The sequence below is a fragment of the Rhinatrema bivittatum genome, chromosome 1 (genome assembly GCF_901001135.1).
Source record: "Rhinatrema bivittatum chromosome 1, aRhiBiv1.1, whole genome shotgun sequence".
Taxonomy (NCBI): Eukaryota; Metazoa; Chordata; class Amphibia; order Gymnophiona; family Rhinatrematidae; genus Rhinatrema; species Rhinatrema bivittatum.
The window spans coordinates 514,586,347-514,606,944 of NC_042615.1; the positions used below are offsets into that span (position 1 = coordinate 514,586,347).

Here is a 20,598-nt window from a genome sequence, read left to right on the forward strand (position 1 = left end):
AACGAGCCAGCTGCAGTGTCTTCCAGTCAAACCGGGGCTCATGATCCTGGAGCCACGGGAGTCCTAGAACAATCGGATGGATGGAATATTCCAGGACATAAAATGAGATTTGTTCCTGGTGCAGGGCCCCAGCTCTGAGCTGGACCGGAATCGTGGCGTGTGTCACTTGTTCTGGGAGGGGCTTCCCCTGGATCGAGGAGATGACCATGGGAGTAGAAAGGCGGACTTGTGGGGTCTTTAGGTGTTCCACCAGGCCTTTCATTATAAAGTTGCCGCCGGCGCCTGAGTCCACTAATGCCAAAGTGTGGAAGTCTCCTTCGGTCATGGATAGTGACACTGGCAGTGTCAGTGGAGGTGCAGGTGTGGTACGGCCCAGGAAGAGACCTCCGCCAGGTCCTAGGCCTGAGAGTTTCCCGATCGCTCTGGACAGGAGGCTACTCGGTGGCCTGCCATGCCGCAATAAAAGCAGAGTCCCTCCTTCGTGCGCCGTTGCCGATCCTGTGGAGATACTTTCCCGCGACCCAACTCCATGGGTTCGTCGGCAGGTGCCCGAGGGACTTCAGGAGCACTCTTGTGCGGAAGAGAGGGCCTCCTTGCTGCTTTAGTCACTGGGATGCGGAACCTCATGCGACGGTCTACACGATTGGCCAACTCAATCATGCCGTCAAGATCGTCGGGGAGTTCCTTCGCCGCCAACTCATTTTGGAGGCGCAATGCTAGGCCCTCCAGGAAAATACCATGCAGGCAGTCCTCTCTCCAATTTAGCTCCGCGGCCAGGGTGCAGAATTCTGTGGCATACTCGGCCACAGTGCGGGTGCCCTGCCGCAACCAGAGCAGTACGGAGACCACAGTGGACTTGCGGACGGGTTCGTCAAACATCTGCCGAAACGCAGACAGGAACTGAGTTAAGTCTCTAAAGATCGAGTCACTTCTTTCCCATAGGTGGGAGGCCCAAATTAGGGGCTTCCCGTCGAGCAGGGACATGATGTAGCTGGTCTTGACCAGGTCACTGGGAAACTGTGCCGGCAGTAAGGAGAAGCGAACCTGGCACTGGCTGAGAAATCCTCGACACAACTTTGCGTCTCCAGCGTATCGAGAGGGCGCCGGGAGTTGTGTGGGAGTAACTTGCCCCTGGTCGCTTCCGGAGGCCTGGACGGAGTGGGGTTGGGCATGGTGACCTCCTTGCACCCCAAACGGAGATGGAAGCGTGGGATTCATAGGCCCTAGTGCTTCCAGGTGTTGGGTCAGACCCTGTACCGCAGAGACCAGGGTGTCGAGGGTCTGTTGTTGGTCTTTCAGACGCTGGGCCATCCCAGGAATGGCCTGGTGGGCAGATACCTCCGCCGGGTCCATGGACTTGGCAATCTGTTATGCTCCGGCTTGTGGACCCTTGGCCGACAAGAGGATGGTATACCTTTCGGAAGGTCCGTAGGCTCTCTTGTCGGGTGGCAAGGCAGAACAGGAGGCGGGACCAACTGACCCTTGGCACTGGAGGCTGAGGCGAATACGGAGGCGATGAAGAGATGAGATGAGGCGCTGAGTCTTCACCACTGGTGGTCTGCGGTCCCCCCGGGAGGAGCCCGTAGGAACCCGACCGCTGGGACTTAGGCGGCCCAAGGGTGGTCAGAGCAACGGTGCAAAGGCCAACTGGAGTTTCACCCTGGAAGCCCGCGGTCCCCCCAGGAGGAGCCCATAGGGACCCGGGCCGCTGGGACTTAGGTGGGCCCTTGGAGACGGAGTCTTGGAGGAGTCCTAGGTCGAGTGCTAGAGGGTCGTCGCTCACCAGTCCGAAGTCGTGCACCAGAGAATCTCCACTTGCCAATCCGAAGACAGGAACCAGAGAATCACCATAAGCCAATCCGAAGTCAAGAACCAGAGAATCACCGTAAGCCAATCCGAAGTCAGGAACCAGGAACACCAAGACGTAACAGGAGCAAGAAGCAGGAACTCACCTAGGCAAGCAGACTCAAACAACACTCGCAAGAGACGTTGCCAAGTCGAGGAATGAGCAGAGGAAGCCTCCCTATATACTTCCTCTGCTCTGGATCATTGGAAGCAGGTGAGTCTAGTTAAAGGGACCAGGTCCCTTTAACAAGACTCATTTGCATTTAAAGGGACCAGATCCCTTTAAATGCAAATGAGTTGACGGCGGCCATCTTGGATCCCATGGCGGCGGCCATCTTGGATTTTCCCGGCAGTGAGTCACTGAGCCCCGGGGAGGCTAGGAGGGTTCCTGGTGAGTGGGTACCCCGCGGGACCACTCCAGCCTGCAGGAACGACTGCCCTGAGTCTGGGCTTCCTTCGGGCTGTTTGCCGTGGCGGGTCGCCACGGCAGCCAGGTAGGGGGGGGCACGCCCGCGGCCGATCGCAGGCGGGAAACACAACATCTACCATCAGAGAGACACATCAAAAATATACCCAGTGTTGGAAGCTTGTAGATTTTAAAGATAGCTAAGACTTCCAAATGGGGCAAATCTCTACTTTTCTCCATCCAGACCCTTCTGTCCAGATGCTAACACATCTAAGAGCTAGAAATAACTTTCACCTAAACTAAGTTACAATAATATATATTATTCTAACATGTAGTGCAACATTTTAATAAAAAATGACATGAGTTGTGTGGCACCTTATAGAATAACCAATTTATTAAAGCATGAGCTTTCAAGGACAGTAGCCACTTCATCATTTTTTTCTCTACCAGGCTTTCACGACTATTACTCTAGAGATTTTTCACAACATTTTAAATAATTTCCCAATACAATATAAATTAGAAAAGATGTCTTATGTCCAAATAAAAAGCCCCATCAAGTATGTTGTCAGAGCTGGAAGAATTTAAATTACATCCTTCAAATTAATAAGAAAATAAGGATTTCCAATAGCACCTGAATCAATATTTCAAAAAAGTGAAAAGAATGCATGATGAAAAATTTTAAACAACATTTAATTGTTCATCTGATTGTCAACTGATTTCACCTCATTTTAATTTTTGCAGGTATTAACAATAAATGGAAACTGAAAATCATACCAGAGTGACATCATTCATTCTCTCGGGAATGTCGGATCTTCCAGATTATCAGATCACACTCTTCTTGGTGTTTTTAACTCTGTACCTGCTTAACTTGCTAGGAAATATTGTCATGATGGCATTAATAGTCACTGACCCTAAACTTAAAACCCCCATGTATTTCTTCCTCTGTAACTTGTCCTTTTTGGACATGTGTTTCATCTCTGTCACTGTCCCTAAACAACTGGCCAGCTTCCTTTCCAAGAGTAAAATCATTTCTTACCCTGGCTGTATGGCACAGATGTATTTCTTTCTTGCTATCTGTGTGAATGAGTGTTTTCTCCTTTCTATAATGGCGTATGACCGGTATGTGGCTATCTGTAACCCTCTCCATTATGTCATGGTGATGAACAGGATGCTTTGTAGTGTGATGGTGACTGGTTGCTGGACAATTTCTCAACTTCATTCCTTGTTGCACACTTTGTTGATGTCTCGGTTGTCCTTCTGCAGGTCAAATATCATTGATCACTTCTTCTGTGACCTCCAGCCACTGCTGAAGCTTGCCTGCTCTGATGTCTCCACTAATGAACTAGTAATGTTGATTGAAGGAACCATGGTAGGAATGAGCACCTTCCTTTGCATACTCATCTCTTACATTTGCATCTTCTCCACCATACTCGGCATCCAGTCTGCTGAGGGAAGACACAAAGCCTTCTCCACCTGCTCCTCTCACCTCATTGTGGTCATATTATTCTTTGGATCTGCTTTTTTTACCTATTGTCAGACTTCTTCTAGCTATAACCAGAAAAGGAACCAGTTGGTTACTGTGATATACACAGTTGTCACACCAATGCTAAACCCATTCATCTATAGTCTGAGAAATAATGATGTGAAAGGAGCTCTAAGACGAGCAATAGGTAGAATCATAAGAGCTGTTCAGAAAATGTAAAACCTCTGCTGTAATTAAACATTAGATGGTGTTCTGTTTTTTGTTATCTTTCACATTTTATTTATGCATAAGCCATTCTTGTCCTTCAAGTATAGGTTAAATGCCAAAGATTCTAAACAAGAATATGCATAATTGAATCTGGACCTGAAGTCATGGATATGGATCGAACGAATATTTAGGCCAAACAACATAAAAAATGGTGTCTTCAGCCATGAAATAATCTTGGCAAATTCATATAGGACTGTGAATCACAGAGGAGATGAAATTGCAGTTGTTCTTTCCTATCTGACTGATCTCACAATGTGCTAGAAAACCGAGAATAAACAAAACTGTGAGCATGTCCTTGGTGAAAATGTTCTATCCAGCCATGAAATTAACTATGAAATAGCAACTGTCTACTGATGAATTTCATTATCGACAGTGAGAAGATGCATATGCATCTGGACTCAGATGACATGATCAGCATCCCACTAATCCTGTGTTTATAGAAAGTAGTGACTTCTAGGGATGTGAATTGTTTTTGAACGATTAAAATTATCATCAGATAATTTTAAAATCGTCCTAAATCGTCAGAGTGCACGATACAATACAAATGCCCCTGATTTATCGTCATAAATCGTCCTAAAACGTTAAATAGGGCACGGGAATTATTTGGGGGAGGGCGGGAAAACCGGCACACCAAAACAACCCCTAAACCCACCCCGACTCTTTAAAACCAATTCCTTACCCTAACCCCCCCCAAATGTTAAATTACCTGGTGGTCCAATGTGGGGGGTCCCGGCGTGATCTCCCGCTCTTGGGCCATCGGCGCCATTTTGGCTTCCACTAATTAAAATGGCGCCGATGGCCTGATAAAAAAAAAACACCCTCCCGACCCTTTAAATCGACCCCCCTTAGCCTCCCCCATCCTCCTGACCCCCCCAAAACCTTTAAACATTACCTGGTGGTCCAGGGGGGCCTCGGGGGATGATTTCCCGTTCCCAGGCATCAGCTGCGCTAAAAGAAAATGGCGCCGATGCCCCTTTGCCCTTAACATGTGACAGGGTATCCGTGCCACTGGCCGGCCCCTGTCACATGGCAGGAGCACTGGATGGCTGGCGCCATCTTTAAAGATGGCGCCCGCCATCTTTAAAGATGGGTTTTGTTTTTAGCAGCGCGGGCCTCCCTAAAAAAAAAAAATTAGCGATGTGAATTGGAATCAGAAACAATTCCAATTCACATATCTTAACGATCAGATTCCCCCCCCCCCCTCCCCAGCCGAACCTGATCGTTAAGACGATCTGGCACACGATTCACATATCTAGTGACTTCTAATCAAGATCGATGTTGGATCCTATGGAACTGAATATGAAATGAGGTTCCAAAGAAAAATACATTTTCATAAGGGATTTTCCTAATTGGTCTTTTCACAATTGATTTTTTCCAGTGGATTTCCTTTCCTAGAACTTTGACTTCTGCATTTCACTATACCCATGAACCTGCAAGTCTAAAACTGAATTCTATGCTCAACACAGCCTGCTCTGCTAATCTTGGAGAAGGTGCCATGCTAACTTTTTCCTGAAAGAACTAAAAAAGTCAAGAACTTATTTACTCTGTTCCTGCCAGCATACTTCACAGAGATGTCTATGAGGCCTCTGGATTCTACTTTCCTGTCATTCACCTACTGGGGATTTGCTGGATTTTCCCCATGGATTGCTGAGACAGGTCCTAGATTTTTGCAACAGTGTTATTCACCAGTGGCTCAGGGTGAAATAAAACTGGCTTAATTACCTTTCAGCTGGGTTATTTAGTTTGACATTGCATAATTGACAAGTACAAGTTGACTTGGAGATAATGCATGAGTTTACACTCATTTTTTATAACAATGCTATGCTTAAAACAAAACAAAAGAAAATACATGCGGCATATGATATCTTGTATACTTATGCTGCCACAATAAAAATGATTGATTACCTCTCAAAATGTATAAGCAACTTCTCCCTTAAAACTATTGAATTTGTATCTTCAGATTATTAGTTAAATCTGCTAATTACCTATAGCCATCTACCCTACACAAAGGTTCTCAAGGAGATTGCAAGCAGGTCTGATTTTCAAGACATCCATAACAACATAACAAGCCCTTTCCTTAGCCGGACCAGCAGTATGGAACTCATTGCCACTCGAAACAAGATTACAAAGTGATTTAAAAAGTTTAAAAACATGGCTTTTCAAAAAAGCATTCTACAATATTAATGGGGAACAAGATGTTTAAAGGATTAAGCGAATGAAGAGCTACACAAAGCTACAGTCACCCTATTAGCATAATTGTATATCCATCATCATTATAGAATAATTTAAGAAACATGCAGTTTAAAGTTCAATTATTGTATGATTTCCTATTAATCATATAAAAGACAAGATCCAGATCTCACACTATATACCTTAGATTATGAAAATTGTTACCGTTAAATGTTTTGGCACTTTGTTAGTAAGAATTTAATCAAATATATATATGCATGCCACACTGTAAACCGTTGTGATGGTGCAATACTAAACGACGGTATAGAAAAGATTTTAAATAAATAAATAATAAAAATATTCATAGAAACCTAGAAATATAAAAACATTATGGCAGGAAAAGACTATATAGCCTGTCTAGTCTGTCCATCTGTCCAAGTAAATTAACTTTACAATTCCCATCAGTCCCTCAGAGATCCCCTATCTTCATCCCAGGCTTTCTTGAATTCACATTCTGTTTTTGTCTCCACCAACTCCACTGGGAGGATGATTGTTTTAGAGCTTCTTTTCCTTTGAAAGAAGTTAGCCATCTGTGCATGGAAACCTTGGAGGAATTTAAAAATCTCTATTACCTCTCCTCTATATCACCTTTCCTCTAGGGTATAAATATTTAGATCTTTGAGTCTCTCTATATACTTTAGAACAAAGACCACTGACCATTTTATTAGTCACACCCTGGACCAACCCAAACCAGTTTATAGATTTTGGAATGTATGGTCTCCAGAATTATACACATAGGGTCTAACAAGGGAACTCTATAGAGGCAATATTATCTCCCTTTCTTTGCTGACCATTCCTCTCACTATGCAGCCAAGCTTCTTTCTAGCTTTTGCCATTGCTTTATACATCTGCTTGGCCACTCGGAAAGTTTATTTATTTGAAATGAATGGGTAAAATGCAATGAATAAGTAAATTTTGGACTCCCAAAATAAATGGAGCGTAACCACAAATGATACAAAAATGTTCTTCTCATTTGTTTATGTTTCTCATTCCCCACACTGAGGGCTGGATTTTAAAAGCCCTGCGCACGTAAATCCGGCCGGATTTACGCGCGCAGGGCACTTGCGCGCCAGCACGCCGAGCACCGACCCCGGATTTTATAAGATACGCGCGGTTACGCGCGTATCTTATAAAATCCAGCGTACTTTTGTTCGCACCTGGTGTGCGAACAAAAGTACGCGTGCGTAAATTTATAAAAGCTACCCCTGAGTCTAGCCAAATTTTGCTTGGTGGTCTAGTCGGGCCCAGGAGGGACCCTTCCACTCCCAGACCTGGCCAGAACCATTCTCCAAAATGTCTCCAGCCAGCCCTTTGCCCCTATCATGTTACTAAGGCTACTGGTGCCATTTAGTAGCTCCTGTCATATGAAAGGGCCAGTCGGTACCATTTTTTTAAAAGGTGCTGGTCAGATCTAGGAGCAGAGGGGCAACTCCCAAGCTCTTTCTAAACCACCAAGGAATATTTGGGAGTGTAGGGGAAGGGGATCAGGAGGAAGGTCTAGGGTGGGCAGGGGGTGCTCGGTTTCTGGGGAGAAACTATATTTTAACAAAGGGAAGGGGTTGGGGGTTGGGGCAGGGTCTGTGACAGGATTTTTATTTAAATTAAATATTACATTTTATGGAATACGGCCACCTCCAGGGGTAGGACAGGGGGATGTTTGTAAGGGGGTTTTGTGTACACTGTTTACAAATAGTGCAAAAAAATGATAGAAATAAACACTAAATTTCTTTTTCTCTATCATTTATTTTAAAAAACAAAATGAAAAGATATAGGCACTTTTGTTGATATTGATTATATCATTTGAAATGTATGCACATCCATAGCTGACATTTCTGTTTAAGCTTTATATGACAGAACATTTGAAATGTTCATCACATTCTTTTAATCAAATATTAGTTACTACTGAAATAACTAATAGGTTCAGCTAATTAGGGTATGGTCCACACATGTCAGCTGAAGGTGGCTGTTATATTTGACTGGCCATTGGATGACCCAATTACCAGCTATGCTTATTCCAGATGTCACCAGCAGCTGGGCCCTACATCACACCATTTAAAGGGCCCATGAGGGGGAAAGGCCATGATGCCCATTGATGACATCACACACCATGGCTTTATATATATAGGACTTGACTGACATCCCTACCTTGCCTCAGCAACAGATCTCCTGCCTAGCAGTGCATGTTGCAGTGATCCTGAGTCCTTGCCTTCACTTCAGCCTCAACCAGCCTTGTCTTCTCATCCAGTCTTTCCTTCTTGTCCAGCCTTGCCCTCCACTCCAGCATCATCCAACCGTGCCTTCCACTTCAGCCTCATCAAGCTTTGGCTTCCAATCCAGCCTTGACCAGCCTTACTTTCTAGTCCAGTCTCAACCAGCCTTGTCTTCCTTATTTGTCCTGTCCAGTGTCTTCCGTTTGTCTTTGTCCACCCTTGGCCTGATTCTCCAGACCTGACCTCTTGCTTGGATATGATCATGATTGCTTGCTGCCTGGAACTGACCACAAGTGCCTGCCACCTGTTCCTGACCCCTCACCTGGATCTGACTATTCTTGTTTGCTGCCTGCATCAACCTTGGTCCTTCTCTAACTCCACTTCTGCCTACTGTGACTCTGGTGTGTTTCTGGACTGTAGGTATCATTTCCATTCTAGGGACCCACCCAAGTCCTGTTAGAATCCAAGGTCTCAAACTATGGAGGAAGCAGCTGGTAGATGTGGAGCTCCAGACTGTCACATTCAGGATACGTTCACAAGCTGCTGGCATAAGCCTTGGGGGCTTGCCCTCACGGCTGCAACAACCATGTCACAGTACTAAGGGCTCACATACCTGTTACCAATTATATATTGGTAAGGCCGTGAATTTAGCAGACTCGCCTCTGCCATTGCCGGCCTAGCACAGTAGATTCAATAGCAGCACGACCAGCTGAATACAATGGCGAGTTACCTTCAAGGCCTTGCAGCTTAACTGCTGCAGCTCCTATCCCAACACGTCACCTGGTATATATATATATTTTTTTCTTAGGTCAAATGTTATTGCCGTATTCTACAATTTTTTCAATTTATTTATTTATGACTATTAAAATTATTATGAAGAAGGGTGGTGGTTTCATACTTTACTATTGGGCACTCTCCATGTTGCCTCTTAGTTGTTCACTTCTTTAATCAGTAACTCACCCTCCTACCTCCGTTTTTTTTTTTTTTTTCTATGTCTTTTTTATTAAGTTGAAATGCATACATAATGTGCGTATTGTATAAACAGTAACAGTAGCATAACAAACTATTTTAGAGAGGCATTGAATTACAGAAAAGAGTCATTAAGTGTTGCCAGCCCAATGTGAAAGCTGAACCTTCTCTGAGCCAGCTTCTTTTTCTACCCTTCCCCTCTTCCCCCCTTCATTTAGCCCCCCCCCCCCCCATCCCTCCCCTCCCACCCCGTCCTGCTGGTATGTTGCTAGTCTGTTTTGTAGGCTATGTTTATGACTATATTTAAACTGTATTTAGACTCTATGTAGACTGTATTGCGACTGTCTTTAAATTCCAGTTATTTATACTATGATCTGTTACGGTGTGATATTGCCTCTGCACGTGTACCCCCTCAAAGTACAACAGTACAGCAGTGAGCAAATGGTAACATAGTGGTAACAGGAAGAAAACAAGTAAAAAGATAGATATAGAGATAGGAGTACGCTCTATCATTTACATTAGACTGTGGTTAGTACCTCCTTCTTTGTAGCTTAGCAGTTAGGCCAAGAAAGTCCTAAACATTTGTTGAATCTCCGTGGTATGGCTTTGTATATATGGGTCCATATCTCCCTTGTGATTTTTCCAACGAAGTCCATGAGCTGGGTTAATTGTCTTGCTTTCGAAAATAGCCATTTTCAACATCTTGTTTGTCCAGTGTTGAAATTCCGGGGCTTTCTCCGATAGCCATTGGGATAGTATAATCTGTTTAGCTAACAGGGCAACCTTGCACAGAAATAGTTTTTGTGAATTTCCAGATCTTGATTGGTCCACCACAAACTGCCCCAACAACCATACCTTGGGTCTGCCGAAATAGAGTGAGGATACAGAGTAGAACATAAAGCTATAATTTTTGACCAGAAGGAACATATCACTGGACAATACCAAAAACAGTGGAGGTAATCTCCCTCAGATATTTTACATTTAAGACAAAGTGCTGATTGACATATTTTCATCTTAAAAGCAGTGGCAGGATCGTAGTAAAGTTGCCAAATGAATTTAAATAGTAATTCTCTATGGTTTGCATTAACAGACACCTTGTGAATGTGTCGTATGTATTGTTTAACATCATGTTCTGAGAGGTCGAATTGTGGATAGTGTGCCCATCGTGCTACAACCTCTGAATAAAGTTTATTTGGTATATTGTCCCTAAACATTTTAGCATAGTGTGAACAAGATATCTTACCTAAGCGTGTATTTGAGAAAATGCTTGTTAACTTGGTAAGGTGATTTTCAGGGAAAGTATGCAAATTCCAAGTAATCACATAATGTCTAAGTTGCAAATAAGCATAAAAGTCTCTGCTGGATAATTGGTACCTATTCTGTAATTCCTGAAAAGTGTATAGAGCCGCTGGTGAGTGCGTGAGAATCTGACTGATGGTAACTAACCCCTTCTGTGCCCATTGACGAAATATTGCTGAATCTGATCCGGGAGCAAATTGGGGGTTTCCCTGAATGGTTAATAAGGGGGTAAGTGTGGACCTTAGCCCGAAGAGCTTACACACGAATTTCCACGCTAGTCTTCCAGATTCCAAAATCATGTAATTCCTAAGTTCGCTAGGTACCGAGGAGGGTGGTATCTGAACTAAAGTAGCCAGTTCATAGCCCTGGAACCAAGTCTGTAGATGGGTATGTGGTGAGCAGTATGTCGTGCCTGTGAACCAGTCTTTCAGATGTCCCATTAGACATGTAACATTATATTTCCTAAAATCTGGACATGCCAAACCTCCCTCTCGAGAGGGTGCTCCTAACCAATGAAATGCCAGCCTAGCCCTCCTTCCTCCCCATATAAAGTGACGAAGGCATTTATGGATTTCTTGGAGGTCCTTCTTATGCAACCATAGAGGAAGCATCTGCATTACGTACAACCATCTGGGCAGCTCAATCATTTTGAAAAGATGTATTCTTCCCGTCAGAGATAAGGGCAGTGATGCCCATTGTTGTAAGTGAGATTTAAGTTTCTTCAGCATTGGGAGTATATTACTATGGTAAAGTTTGTCAACTTCTGTAGGGATGATCACCCCCCAAATATTTGAGGTGAGTAGTTGACCATCTAAGCGGGAAGTGCGTGCCCCAATTTTGCTGGAGGTTACCGTGCACTGCCATGGCCTCTGACTTCTCCCTATTTATTTTGAGCCCGGAAAAACTACCAAATTTATGCTGATGTTCTAAGACTTTAGGCAATGAGTGTTGGGGGGTAGTAAGAAAAATTAAGACGTCATCAGCAAACGCCGCTACACGAAAAGAGTGTATTCCCATTTCCAAGCCTTGGATGTCATTATCCTCAGCAATAGCCCGCAATAACGGGTCGATGGATAATATGTAGAGGAGTGGTGAAAGAGGGCAGCCCTGCCGCACTCCTCTTCCAGGAAGAAAGGCATCTGTGATCATGCCGTTAACCAACAAATGTGACTTAGGGTCTGAATAGAGAAGAGACAGATATTGAATAATTGCCCCCGAAAAGCCATAGCGTTCTAAAACTGAAAAAAGGTAAGGCCATGAAACCCGGTCGAAGGCTTTTTCAGAGTCGAAACTGACCACTAATGATGGTATCTTATGTTTGTTACAGTAAGCCATGGCTGTGATAAGTTTATTAATATGTAGACTTGCCGATCTGCCTTTGACAAAACCCACTTGATGATTAGATATCAAATGAGGAAGGATAGCACTCAACCGAGTGGCCAAAATGTTAGCTAACAGTTTCAAATCACAGTTAAGTAAGGATATTGGACGGTAAGATGCTGGTTGGGTCAAATCCTTCCCCGGTTTAGGAAGTATTGTTATATATGCTTTATTAAAGTCTGGGGGGAAAAACCCTTGGGCTAGGTCAGCTTGGAAGAATTGACATAAAGGCTCTTGTACTTGGTTCTCAAGTATTTTATAATAGTCATAGGAGAACCCATCTGGACCCGGGGATTTGCCTACCTTGCAGTTTTTAATGACCTGTGAGACCTCTGAGGGCATGATGGGTTGATTCAAGATTAATAGTTGTTGGGGAGTTAATGAGGTAACTGAATATTTTTAAAGAACTCATTTTCCTCTAGTTTTCCCCCTCCCCTGTCATCAGTGTATAAGGCAGCATAAAAAGCACGGAGAGTCTCCCCTATTTCCACCTCCCGAGCCGCCCAAGTACCCATAGGGGTTCGTAGTTTCTGTATAAATGTCTTGCTACGGCGTGATCTGACCAGATTTGCAAGTAACCTTCCGGATTTGTTGCCGTACTGAAAGAAACTATGTTCAGCAAATTGGAGTTTCTTAACTGCTCTCTGATGTAAATAATTTTGTAATGTACTAAGAATGGTATGATATTGCGTCATATGGATTTCAGAAGGGTGTTGGATCATCAGCTTTTTGGCTTGTACTAATTCTCCTTCTAATTGTAAAATGTTTTCATTTAGTTTCTTATTTCTTTGTCGCAGGTAAGATATTATTTCCCCCCGAAGCATGGTTTTGCTGGTTTCCCAAAAAAGCTGGGCATTTTCCAGGTGTTGTGCATTACTCTCCTTAAAAAGAAGCCATTTAGAGCGGAGGAATTGATGAAAATCTGGGTCATTTTTCATATATGCGGGGAAACCCCACCAGCGCGTTTGCTGTGCCCGAACCCCTATGTTGAGGTCCATCCATATCAAGGAATGATCCGAGACACTCGCATGCCCTATGCTGGCATCGGAAACAAATGGAAAAATCTCCTGGGCCCCCAAAATGTAATCAATACGGGAGGAGGTTTTATGGACCTTAGAAAGGTGTGTGTAATCCCTTTCTTCTGGGTGTAGGATTGCCAGGGGTCCAGAACCTGTAGGTCCTTGCAGAGGTTTGCTAGACAAGTATTGGATGGGCATACCGTTCCCTGATATGGTGTTGTGGATCTGTCTAGTAGGGGATCCAAAACTGTGTTAAAATCCCCTGCAATAATTAGCCAGCCTTGTCTGTGGGTCAGCAAGAGGTTTCTTATATTTTGGAAGAAACTCGGAGACATGGAGTTAGGACCATACAGATTACATATCGTAACTTCTTTCCCCTCTAATGTTCCTACGAGTATAGTATATCTGCCTTCTGGGTCTGCAATTTCGGTAACAAGTTGATAACTTACATTTTTGTGAAATAAAATTGCAACCCCAGCTTTCTTCCCTTGTGCCGGAGAAAAGTATACTTGACCTACCCATTCACGGTGCAATTTTTTACTCTCGACTGAATTCAGATGGGTCTCTTGTAAGCATGTTATATCTGCTTTCACCCTCCGGAGAGCCTGTAAAACTTTTGCTCTTTTAATAGGTGTCCCCAACCCATTGACATTTAAGCTTGCTAATCGTATCTTAACTTACCTAAGATTACAAACAATTGTAATACCTAGTGTGATGTCTGCTATAATGAGTCTATGAGCGCCCCAGCCTAGGCTCACAGACTTGGAGATCCATCTCCATACTATGTTATGACAGTTTAGATAATAGTGAAGCAATACCTGAACAGCCAGACCAGTTTCTCTCCATTCTCCAGCTAGGACTCCCACCCCCTCTCTCCTGAACCCCTCCTTCTGCCCTCCCTTCTCTCCCCCTCCCCCCTCCTCCCATTTCCCATCCCTTCTAAAACACATTAGTAAAGTTACTACCTCTAAAATTAGGGGTAGTTAAGAGGACACGTTCTGATGTGTTTCAGCACCATCCACCAGGTAAAAAAACATTATTACAACTTTTAACAGGAAAAAACCCCACAAACAACATTTTACCAGACTTTAAGAGAAGAAAGAGAGGATCCCTTCAGCATTGAAAATGTTACCAAAGCTGCAACTGTTCGGATGCTCCTTGACTGCATAAACAAAACAAATGCTTGAACACTCCCTCTATTCTCACTCCTCGATGAGTCACTGATTAGATACCAGGTGGCTGGGGTCCCATCCTCAGTGTCAAGCTCTTGTATTCAGCCAGCCCGAAGAAAAAAGCAGTGCATAAACCTCTGCATCGCAGGATCCCAGAATGCTCTCAAATTACATGGTTCTCCCTCTATCTGCAACGTGCTGACATCATAGGGAAAAAAAACAAACAAACCACTGAAACTTTATTCTGTGTGGTTAATGAACAGGAAACAACATTTTCTTTATCAGAATTAAACTTTCATAACTTGAAATCTTCCTGACGGTTAATTCTACTGTGACCTGCTGAGGAGTCCCTGGTGGTGTTTCCTTTCCTTCAAAGTTTTGTTTAAGGTAAACTGCCAGTATTAGCATATATATTATTCAATTCCTTCTGCAAAGGCTTTTGCTGCTTCTACCTCGGAGAAAAAATGAGCTTTTCCAGCGTGCCATATTTTCAGCGTGGCAGGGTACTGAAGTTGGAATCTGATGTTTTTCTGATAGAGTGCTGTACAGATCGGACTGAAGATTTTCCGCTTTAGAGTAAGGGGTGCAGAAAAGTCTTGAAACAAGCGCACTTGGGATGTTTGATATTTAAGATTCCCCTGAGTTCTGAAGGTTTGTAGTATTTTTTGTTTGTGGGACCAATTTATGATCCTTGCAATAACCATTCTTGGTCAGGGTTCCCATCCTTTTTTTTACCTAAGCGGTGCGCACGTTCAACTCGTAGTTCTCCTTCTAATTCTGCTAAACTCAGTGCCTCTGGTAACCATTTTTCAAGAAACTGTTCCATAGTTTGCTCTTCTATGGACTCTGGTAAGCCTGTTAGCCTGATATTATTTCTTCTGGACCTGTTTTCAAGGTCATCAAGTTTATTTGTTTGTTCCTCTACTTTCTTTTCCAGTGTGAGGATTTTTGTAGTTAGGGAAAGATTGTCATCTTCTAAACTGGAAATACGAGCCTCTGCATGGTCTAAGCGAGGTGGAAGTTCGCTGATGGTGTTTTTAAGTTCCTGAAACTGAGAGGCCAACTCAGCAAATCGGGAGTCTAAAGCCTTCACCACCGCTTCTGTAACTTGAGTTGTTAAATCTGGCATAATGTCTCTATGCTGCTCTGTGGCTTGGGGGGAGGGGGGATTTCGGCCTGGTGCCAGCGCCATCTTGTCTGAGGTTTCCTTAGTTTTATCTTTTTCTTTTTTTCCCCCTCTCAAGGGCATGCTAGTTGCCGATTTAAGCATAAATTTATCGATAGACATGTACAGCACTTATCTGTTGCAGAAAGAATAGTTTTTTCCAGTCTATGGAGGCAGATTACGGTGGATTAAAGTGGATGGTGCTTAGAGCTGGCACGAAGCACGTCCTTCCAGCTTCACCACATCACATGACCTCCCTACCTCCGTTTATTAACCAAATATTGTTTAAAAATCTTTTGAATATGCCAATAAAATTTGTTCAGTGCTCCTAACTGGTTTTTTTCTTTTTTTTTGGTGCTCGCTCACCTCCTAGTTATTATCACCGTCAGTGAAAAATGCTCACTTTAAATCTTTTATTTTTTTTGTTTTTTACTTAGCTTTTGCATTGTTTCCTCCTGGAAGTATTATGGAAACCAAGGTGTTGACTTATACAAGTTTCGGCAAAAAAATGCCTTCATCAGGTAGTGTCTTTCTCAATCTTTTTTCAAAAGCTATATTTCAAACCAAACCACTGCTGTTTCATCTTCAGTGCTGGAAAGCCTCCGCCCAACATATAATGACATATACTACTGATTTAGTCGTACAATCTGTGTCCTTATTCCTATATACTGTATATCCTGACTCTGGATGAGTCCATGTGTCCCCTTCAATCGTCGTGTGGCAAGCTGTACATTTGCCACATTTCCTGTGTATCCCCCCGGCACATTATCCCCACCACATTATCCCGTATGTTCCATCCCCTCTTAGTGGCTATCAATGGTTTCTCCTCAAAAATACCGTGTAATCCTAAGATGTGCCAATATCTTTTATAGATCCTATAATAGCTGTTGTGGAAGTGCTTTGTGGAAGTGCACACACACACCAATCTATCCTGTTCTTTATTTGGTTTATACTGTAATAAATTCTCTCTGTCACTGTACCTAGCTCTTTTGTATGCCCTTCTCACCATACTTCTAGGGTACCCTCTCTCAAGGAATCTTTGGCTCAATAAATCTGCCTGATGTTTAAATTCAGTGAGGGTAGTACAGATTCAGCATATCCGAAAAAACTGGAATATTGGAAGTCCCCGTTTATATCCTACTGGATGATAACTCTCGTAACAAATTGTTTCAGTCGGTAGGTTTCCTGTTAACAGTTGTATATAATACTTCATCTGTAATTATGATTACTAGTTTACTAGTTTACTACATCCAGATAGGCTATTAGCTCTCTACTTTGGTTGTTTGTAAATTTCAGGTTAACATCCAATGTGTTAATCCATCGCATAATCATACTCAATTGCTCCTCCATACATCGCCACACAAAAAAGACATCGTCAATAAATCTGTACCAATGTTCAATATATGTCCACTATTCTGATGTATATATAAATTTCGCCTCAAAATCTGCCACGTATGGCACGGCAATTCAGGGAGTCCAAGATGGCTGCTGCACAGATTCCACGCTAGATATTGAGTATTTTGCTTTCTGATTTAAGCCTAATTTGTCTAACTGTTTACCTTATTTTTGGCTGAAACATGCCACACACAAAAAGAAAGGCTAAAATCAGGGATAATATTACCTCAACTCCAATGTTTGAATCCCTTCTTTCAAGAACCATACACCAACGGCCGGAGGGAGGAGCCGCGAAAGGAATCAGTGATGAGCAGATGCTGTGCCTTCAGGCAGAGGAAACATCCCTCAGCCTAGGCACGCCAATGACTCCTAATCCCCCATTTGAGTCCTCAAGAGGATCTGAAGACATGATCGATGAGCAAGGAGGAAAATCAGTCTTAGATGACCTCGAAGCCTTGGGAAGTGGCGGGGAAAGACCAACTACTTTGGTGAGCTCGTTGTTTCGGAATTCCACTGGCTCGATAGTAGAGGAGCAGCTTGCTGATCCTGGAGGGAAGGGCCCAGCAGAGCAAGGAAGAAGAGACCCCGACATTGAGGTAATACGTGCTCAATCCTTGAAAAAGTCTTCTAAGAAAACGTTGGAACAAGTCTGGGGTGTATTAATTTCTATGGATAAATCTATTAAAGACTTAACATCGCTGGTGAAAATAAAGTAACAACAGTCGAAACGTCAGTCAAAGAGATGGAAAGTAAATTTGAAAATCTGAAACAGGTTCAAGATAACTTGATTAGATCAGAAAGCATCCATGAAAAGAAATTGGAAAATATGGAGAATGAACTGAGGAGAGCTAATTTGAGAATTTTAAATTTTCCCAAATCTAAAATGGCTACTCCTCGGGACTTGTTTAAAAGTTATTTAATGAATGTCTTAAAAATTCCTGAGAAAGCCAATCCTGCAAGTTCAAGAATTTTTTATATTTCAACAACTAAAGATGTGAGAAATGATCTACAAGCTCAGACAAATGAACCTTCAATGAATCTGACTGCAATCTTAGAAATGTCCTAGGAAACAATAATAGACTCACGAGCAACTTTGTTGGTAACGTTTGCCTTTATTACTGAAGGGATTCAGTCTAAGTTGAGACTGGCTTTTCGAAACCAAACACAGGAATTTTATGGCCAAGAAGTGTGAGTATTTCCTAATATAACAAAATCTACTCAGGAAAGAAGGAAGAAATTATTGTCAGTGAGGAATGAGGCTGTCTCAAGAGTGGCCAGATTTCATTTGCGCTTCCCAGCTAAGGGCCAGATTTTAAATCTTATACGCGGGTGTAGATTTGTTCGTGGAACCCGGCACAAACAAATCTACTCCCGATTTTATAATATGTGCGTGCTGCCACACGCATTTTATAAAATCCTGGGTCAGCGCACGTAAGGGGGTGCACACATGTGCACCTTGCACACGCCGAGCCCGAGTGGTGCCCCGATGGCTTTCCCCCTTCCCTCCAAGGCCACTGTGAAATCGGAGCGGCGTTGGAGGGAACTTTTATTTCAGCCCCCTCCCCACCTTCCCCGCCCTTCCCCTATCTAACCCCCCCATCCCTAACTAATTCCCCCCCACCTTTGCAGCAAAAGTTACGCCTGCCTGAGGCAGGTGTAACTTGCGTGCACAGGCCGGTTGCCGGCGTGCCATGCCCCCGCACAGACCGCTGTGCTGGAGCACTCGACCCCGCCTCTGGACCACCCCCGGACCACCACCATGCCCCAGACCTCGCCCCTGAACCACCCCTGAGCCGCCGCCATGCCCTGGCCACGCCCCCGAACTGCCCCTTTTTGCAAGCCCCAGGCCATACGTGCATCCGGGGCTTGCACGCACCGCCGAGCCTATGCAAAATAGGCTCTGCACGCTGAGGCAGATTTTCTCAGGTTACACACATATGTTAAAAAATGGCGCGGACTATCCATTGCTCCTACCATGTGACAGGGGCCGGCCAATGGCACCGATAGCCCCTGTCACATGGTAAGGGCAAAGGGTCATCGGTGCCATTTTGATTAGTGGCAGCCAATGGCCTGAGAGCGGGAGATCACTCCCGGGATCCCTGCTGGACCACCAGGTACTTTAAAAAGGTTTTGGTGGGGTCAGGAGGGTGGGGGATTCGAAATAATTCAAAATAATTCAATTTAAAGGCTCGGCATGGGTTTGGGAGTTGTTTTTCAGTGTGCCCTTCCCCCCACCCCCAATTGATAAGAAAACCACACAAAAATTTTGTGGGGTTTCCTATCGCTTTCGGGGACCCCCCAATATTTGACAAGTTTGAAAATATCATCCAATATTTTCAATTGTCAGAAAAACGATTCACATCCCTACTTTCTTTTTTTTTTAATTTTTTATTTATGCAAGTTTACAATAATTACAAGATGCAAATCTTGAACAGAAAAATTAGAGAGTTATGACAGATAAAGATTATTATTTTGAATTAAGTCAGAAATTATACAAGAAATACCATATTTAACAACTCTCTATTCAAGTCCTCACATATGGGGGGCAGATACTTCTCTACCTAAGGAAATTCAGAATACTACCTCTGAAGAGCTAAAGAAATTTCCAGACATTTAAACAGCAACTATAATCTCTAAGGAGGACCAGGAGGTTCTAAACAGGGTATAACAGTAGATGTAGATATCATCGGGGTTTTCCCCACTAAGAATCGAGTTAATTGTGGGGGATCGAAAAAAACATACGTGCTTTCTAGATATTTTACTACACATTTACAAGGAAATTTCAAAAAATATTTCCCCCCAATTAACAAGTCTTGTGGACTCAGCAAGAGAAAAGCTTTCCTTCTCTCCTGGGTTTCACGTGAAACATCTGGGAAAGCACGGATTCTACATCCCAGAAAACTCTCATTTCTATTTATCAACACCATTTTTAATAGCCATTTCCTATCAGTCTCTAGTGCTAAAGTCACTTCGGGGTTACCAGCTTCCTGCAAGGGGCCCTTGCTCCATCCCGGACCTCCGCTTCTTGGGGGTTCCTCTCTATAGCAGCTTCCAGCCTCAGAGTGAGTACACTTGCTCTTGGTCTGTCTCTGCCTTGTCTCATCTCTTTCGAAGTAGATTCTCGGTATACCCCACATCACGGACCACTACCGGATCTACCTCTACTGGCATATCATCTGCGTCTGGGTTCTTGGCCTACCCCACTCTGCAGACCACTACTGGACCCATCAACCTCTCGGTACCTGGTGAGATTCTATATCTGCATTACTACACTGTAGTGTACAGACTGGATGACGCCATCAGAGACCCTTCTCCTCTGGCTAGGATTACTGCCTGTTCCTCGGGTTACCAACTACATTGCTGTATAATAAAGACTTGCTTTCCGCTGTGTACATTAATGCTAAGAACTAGCCTATTGCTACAAGTCCCCACAGGGCCTTGTGGGAGGTGCCATCTCTTGCAGCGACCAAGGGCCCATGACTCAATGTCTAAAATACAACACTAAATAGGACTCCACAACCATTTTTTGTATCAGGGATGGACACAGGGAAGTGAAATATCTTCCAGAATATATTAATAACCAGTTTTCTGAATTGTTTATGAACTTGTAATATGCTCCACAGGGTCCTGATGCTCCAGTCATGGAAGTTTTCTTGCAGTCTTTGGGTTTACCCCACTTGGCTCAGGAGGACGTGAATATTTTAACTGCTCCTATAGGGGAGGAGGAAGTATGCTGGGCTTTTTGAAAACATTAGCTGG

At 43.6% G+C, this 20,598-nt stretch overlaps 1 protein-coding gene across 1 annotated transcript; it reads left to right on the forward strand.

Annotated features, from left to right (window-relative positions):
* The first annotated feature begins 3,005 nt into the window (after nt 1–3,005).
* LOC115098651 (olfactory receptor 1L4-like) lies at nt 3,006–3,953 on the forward strand. The gene has a single exon (XM_029615424.1). It carries the CDS (start codon nt 3,006–3,008, stop codon nt 3,951–3,953), a length of 948 nt encoding a protein of 315 aa, XP_029471284.1.
* Nucleotides 3,954–20,598: the final 16,645 nt, after the last annotated feature.